Source organism: Phoenix dactylifera, unplaced genomic scaffold, assembly GCF_009389715.1.
Source record: "Phoenix dactylifera cultivar Barhee BC4 unplaced genomic scaffold, palm_55x_up_171113_PBpolish2nd_filt_p 000342F, whole genome shotgun sequence".
In the NCBI taxonomy this organism is placed as follows: domain Eukaryota; kingdom Viridiplantae; phylum Streptophyta; class Magnoliopsida; order Arecales; family Arecaceae; genus Phoenix; species Phoenix dactylifera.
Genome location: NW_024067802.1, coordinates 272,900 through 278,619, shown reverse-complemented (window position 1 = coordinate 278,619; position 5,720 = coordinate 272,900). Strand labels below are relative to the sequence as shown.

General features: G+C 38.0%; 1 protein-coding gene across 1 annotated transcript; it reads right to left on the bottom strand.

The window, feature by feature from the left end:
- Positions 1–347: 347 nt before the first annotated feature.
- LOC103697511 (uncharacterized protein At2g34160-like) lies at positions 348–2,998 on the bottom strand. The gene is made up of 5 exons (XM_017840690.3): positions 2,769–2,998; positions 1,785–1,833; positions 1,051–1,113; positions 902–966; positions 348–810 (listed from the first exon to the last, which is right to left on the bottom strand). The coding sequence occupies exons 1-5, from the start codon at positions 2,916–2,918 to the stop codon at positions 643–645; spliced, it is 495 nt and encodes a 164-aa protein (XP_017696179.2). The 5' UTR covers positions 2,919–2,998; the 3' UTR covers positions 348–642.
- Positions 2,999–5,720: the final 2,722 nt, after the last annotated feature.

Genomic DNA, 5,720 nt, shown 5'->3' with positions numbered 1-5,720 from the left:
TACAGTCTTAAGCAAACTGGTTGCTACCACAAAAGCCGCATCCCTTGCCAGCAGAAAATAAATTCATGCCCAATAACTATCACTTGCTTTCTTAAATAGTTTTAAAAAATGTGTAGACATAATTTAAAAACCATAATTCCTATAATATAGATGTGTATAATTTCAACACCTAATGGCTAATGAGTTCAATGAGGGAAACTTCATAGACCCTTGTGTAGTTTGATTTCAAAAAATTCACCTATCTAATACTTATATCATGTCAAGGAATTTAGTTTATGGGGGCATCCTGTACTAATAAGCATGTCAATTGATTTCAATACTTCAACTCTCACCGAGAACAAACTCTATTTTCTACAGGAACCATCAGTCAGCACCAATCGTCTTGAGGGTAAAATCAGATACAATTCTCAGAAAGTATGAGTTTCAGTTAAACATCAAAAATACAGACATCTGAAGCAGAATCTCATGATCACAAGCAGCTAGAAAAGAGTAAACTGAAAAGAAATGAAAAGCAATGCAGTATGCTATGCTATCAGTATCCATGACAGAAGCACTGACTGGAAAGATCCCTATATCTGATACGGACACTGCACACAGAAGAATGAATGAATGGACAAATGGTGAGATGCGGCTTCCTGATCATTACTGGGTTTCTTCCTTGGATTCTTTCTTAGTTTCTTCCACACTTTCTTCCTTAGTATCTTCATTGGCAGCCTTGGTGTCATCAACATTGGCAGCCTTGTTGTCATCAACATTGGCAGCAGTCACAGCATCATTGGAGTTCTCTGTCTTCCCCAGCAGTATCTCAATCTACATTCAAAAGGATAATGGTGAGCTGCAACTCAGCACACCTTCCTTTGATATTTCGAGCAAAATTGGAATGAGAATCAAGAAAGGGCACCTTGGCTTTCCGAACAAGGCGGCCCTTGGTCTCATCTTTGGTACCAACTGTTGATGTCAGAATCTCTGCTTCCATTACAAAAAACCACATGAGAAAATACTATTTAATTTCAGGGTTTACCAGGAGAAGAAGTCAGATGCTGTGCTTACTCTTCTCAGTAGCCAGGCCATTGTTCTTCAGTATCTCAGCAACAGTAACAACAGTGCCAATAGCTGATGACCAAGAACAAATGATAAAGGCTTCAATATTATTTCTATCACAAGAAGATAACCCAGGAGACTATACTTAGGATGCAAAAGGTTCAAGAAAGCATGGCCACTAAAGAACATAGAATTCATATATTTGAAATGCCCAACCAATCCAATCGTTGATGTAGAAACTGGATTATCTCCACCAAGAAAAACCAATATAAGTTAAAAATTATTTATATCCCAAGAAGAAAATCTAGAAAGTCATACACAAGAAGATATTTTTGCGATGAAAGAAATCACAACTAGAAGGACTGCTTTCATGCATCTCGAGCAACACAACAATGTACCCATAAAAGCCTATTATCTCATCAGAAAGCACCAATATTATCAAACAGATCACTATTTCATAGACCAGATCAGAGATTAAACGAAAAGTAAGATAGAACACAATGAAAGCACATAGAACAGTTCAATTCAGGAAAACCCTGAAAACAATTGTTTCAAGAGATTATTTACAGAGATCATTTTAAGATTGAAAGAAAGGAAGAAAGAGATCTAAACGAATGTGTTCTTTAGTATTCTCTTGTTTTCTTTTGTTCTATTCATGGAATATATGAAGGGAAAAATGGAAATGAAATTTATTGAAAAATCAAAAAGCTTCAGGAGAGATCGGATCAAGAAAAAGCCAATACCCATTCCCAGCGCAGAGAGCTCGATCTCATTGTGCTGCTGCATGTACCTCTGCAAATTAATTCCATAAAAATGAAATCAGTGGAAAAAGGATTCTTCCCAGAATTAGAATAACCTAAATGGATATTTAAAAAATCCAGATCCGATAACAGCGAAACAACAGAGATCTGAATACTTCCATGGCAAAAATCTAGAGCAAAAAAAAAAAAAAAAGAATCTAATCATAACGTAAACACCACCCAGGAAAAAAAAAGAACAGAGGAAATTCAACCCGATCAAGAAACCCAAAAGAAAACATTTTCTTGGGAAACAAATTCATCCCAAAAATCAATAATTACCAAATCAAGAAATCAAATTACATCAGGAAACTAAGAAAACTATTGAGAAATAAAATCATATCAGATATCTCAAGTGTTTCAATCTCAGCGAAAGAAAAAGAAAAGCAGAGCAAGAAGATATCATTAGCGGAAAAGAAATCAAAGAAAAGAAAAGAAAAGTCGAAACTCTATCATAACCTCCGGAAAGCATTTTCAACCCGATCAAGAACCCAAGGAAAACATTTTCTTAGAAAACAAATTCATCCCAAAAATTTATAACTATAGAGCGTTCTTGATGTAATTTCCAAATCAAGAAATCAAACTACATCAGGAAACTGAGAAAACTATTGAGAAATAAAATCATATCAGATATTTCAACCGTTTCATCTCAGCGAAAGAAAAGAAAAGCAGAGCAAGAAGCAATCATTAACAGAAAAGAAATCAAAGAAAAGGAAGGAAAAATCCGAACTCTATCATAACCTCTAGAAAGAATTACATTGGAAAACGATCTCATCTCAAGAATCAACAGACAGAGCGAGGAGAAAGAAAGATTACAACAGGGAACTATCAAGAACTCAAATCATATCAGAGATTCCTTCTTTAATCCTCTAAATCCAATAAACGACGGCCAGGAAAGAGATCGAAACCATGATTTTTTAGAGAGAAGACCTTGGCGAGATTGACATAGAAGTAGAGCGGCTTCTTGTTGGTGGAGACCTGGATGCGGTTCTTCTTGCCCGGCGCCACCGCCGCCGCCGTTGGGTCCTTCACCGCCGCCGTTGGGTCCTTCGCCGCCTCCGCGAACATCACCGGCTCCATCTCTCTCTCTCTCTCTCTCTCCTTCCTCTCCGGTGAAGGGGCGCGAAAGAAGAAAGCTCGGTTCTCGCTCTCTCGAAGGGATCAGTGCCGAGAAGTAATGCCAGGTCAAGGGGCGCTTAAATAGGCGCCGTCTCCGGGGGAGAAAACCCAATGAGAGAGAGCCACGTGTCCCTATACCGTTGGTATGGTGGTTTTCTTTCTTGGAAGTTACTTGGTGGGCCGTACGAGGCGGTTATGTCCGTTACGGCTTGTATTGGACGATTTCGGCCCGCCCTCTCTGCCTTATTTACCGTTCTACCAAAAGATTGGTGCCATTGGAGTGGCCTTAGGTTTTATGCAGAGGTTATCGTGTTGATTCGCATCCGGCCAGATGGAGATTGGATCAAAAATTTATAAATCTGAATTCAATTTATTTATTAAATTAGTCAAATATTGTAGATCCAATTTCGATCTATCTATTGAACAGATAATTTCACTTGATCCACATAACTTATTTATTAAACAGGTCAAATTAGATTAAATGGGTTAAATAGATTTTTAACATATTAAATAAATTTAAACAGGTTAAACATGTTGAGCAGGTCGGGTTATGATCCAACCTAATTATTAAATAGGTCAAAATAGATTTTTGGTAGGTATTAATTTTTGAATTTGAGTAGGAATCAAATATCCAACCTATATGATGCTGTGTTTAAAGAGACCTTTTGGTGCCTTATTTAGGCGTGAGAAAAGAGAGAGAAGGAGAGAGTAAGAACTGTCCTTTTTGGTGAGGCACGGGTGAAAGAGCTTTTTTGCGTGGCTCAATTTTTAATAAAATATTTTTTTTCTCTTTCCTAATTATTTTTCTTCCAACGTTCTTTTTCTATTTTTTGTTTGATGGTTGTTCTGGATCTTGGTTCAGCATGATCGATCTACTTCGCATAGCCGTGCCATTTTACAAAATATTTCACAATTACCAATCTAAACATGCCACCCCCGATTATACCTTTACCTCCAACAAGGCATTGGATAATAGATCCAACAATGCCGGCAAAGATGCAGGTGCATCAATGTGAGTGCTGGGCATAATAAGAGCAATGAAGCAACACATGGGCAACATCCTCCATATGAGTGGGGCATAAGTCACAAGCGGACATATGATCAGGAATAATACCTATAGAATTTAAGCATTGCTTGCAAGGCAATTTCACCAAGACCTACTTCCAGCTTAAAAAAAAAAAATGCCTGCATTGGTACTTTTAGCCTCCATATCCACATAGAGGATTTAGAAGACAACATTTGATATATATAAGCCAGTGAAGAGGTAGACAGATAGATGAGTCCCCAACAGATCCGATCATCACACTGACTAGCTGCACACTGGTGAGCTTCCCTTTCCTTTTTCTTCTCTATTCTTCCTTATGTTCAGCTATCTCCCTATTTCGGGCCAAACCAAAAATGTCCTCAGGTTCTCTCTTCTTGCCGGCCATCACAGCTATCGTCAGCTGGCTGTCGACCACCCAAGCCTATTGACAAGCTGATTTTGGCATATTGGTGATGTGGGCCACCAAATCGGATGAAAGAAAACAGCCTGCAACTTCTGCCAGTCCCATGGCCAGTCATAAGAAAAAAAATAATCCAAAGTAGTATTAGCAAGGTCCACCTCCATATTAATATAGGTAGGCCACTGTATTAATGGAATATAAGAACACCATGCGTCAGTTAACATCTGAATATGAGACCTGTCACGCCCCGTCCCGAGATCGTGAGTCAGGGGTCGTGCCAACCACCGCACACCCGTAGAAAACTCTCCCCACGAGCATGCAAGGCATCTTAACCAAACATCTCCATTATAAAAGTCTAAAATAATTTAACTGAATAAATGCAATCTTATTCCATCGACTAACTCAAGTCATAAAGTCTCACAGTTCAAAATACGCAGCGGAACAATAATTTACCAACATGCAGAAACCTAGTTCTTAAAATAACAAACCTTGCAATGTCCAACAATCATAATAAATGTCCAAGATAACATATCAACTTAAATAACCCTAATCTAAGATAACTTATGCCATAGTCCTTCTAGTCGCTTTTCCATTTTGGAACCCCAATAGACTAGTTCTCGGAATCTGTAAAACAACAAGAAATTGTATAATGAGCTAGACAGTCCAGTAAGTAATGAACACTCTAACTAGATAAATTAAGCAATAATATGTGGAAAATAAATATATACGCAGTTCTAAAGTACAAGTCAAATATTTCTTAAATTTATAAGATTCTTTTCACGGTTTTGAGATTCTTTCACATATTCAATTCATCTTATCGATCCTGGACTATGACCACATGTTCCCTATGGCAGGGTCATCAACACCGACTAATCTTCTTGCGGTGAGTCCCTCAGGACAGTCAATTGCCAACGTATCTGCCCCCATTAGCGGAGTCCTCAACATAGCCAGGTCGAAGTTCAATTAGTTTACTATTTCATATTTCAGTCATGAAAACATGCAGTATCAAAACTAAATATCGTTCATATCTTAATTTCTTTCAATTTATCAGATTCAACTCAACAGCCAGCAACTATGACCACATGTTCCCTGTGGCAGGGTCATATCACCGACTATTCTTCTTGCGGTACCCATGTATTAGCCCCCATTGGCAGGGTCCTCAACATAGCCCGACTGCAAGTCTGAATCTAGTACAAGTCATTATCTTTTCTTACATTATGTTCAGTGTTTCAAGCCGAAAAATACAATATCAAAGCAATTAAATACAATTCGAACCAGAAGCAAATACGTTCAATCAGAATCATACAATATTCTAAAA

What these genes read in the sequence shown, in the direction of transcription:
- LOC103697511 (XM_017840690.3), bottom strand. Translation starts at nt 2,918, where the DNA reads ATGGAGCCGGTGATGTTCGCGGAGGCGGCGAAGGACCCAACGGCGGCG. An exon ending in GCTCTCTGCGCTGGGAATGG is followed by an intron (nt 1,114 to 1,784) that starts GTATTGGCTTTT and finishes CTTGGTCATCAG; the next exon opens with CTATTGGCACTGTTGTTACT. An exon ending in GCCTTGTTCGGAAAGCCAAG is followed by an intron (nt 811 to 901) that starts GTGCCCTTTCTT and finishes TTTTGAATGTAG; the next exon opens with ATTGAGATACTGCTGGGGAA.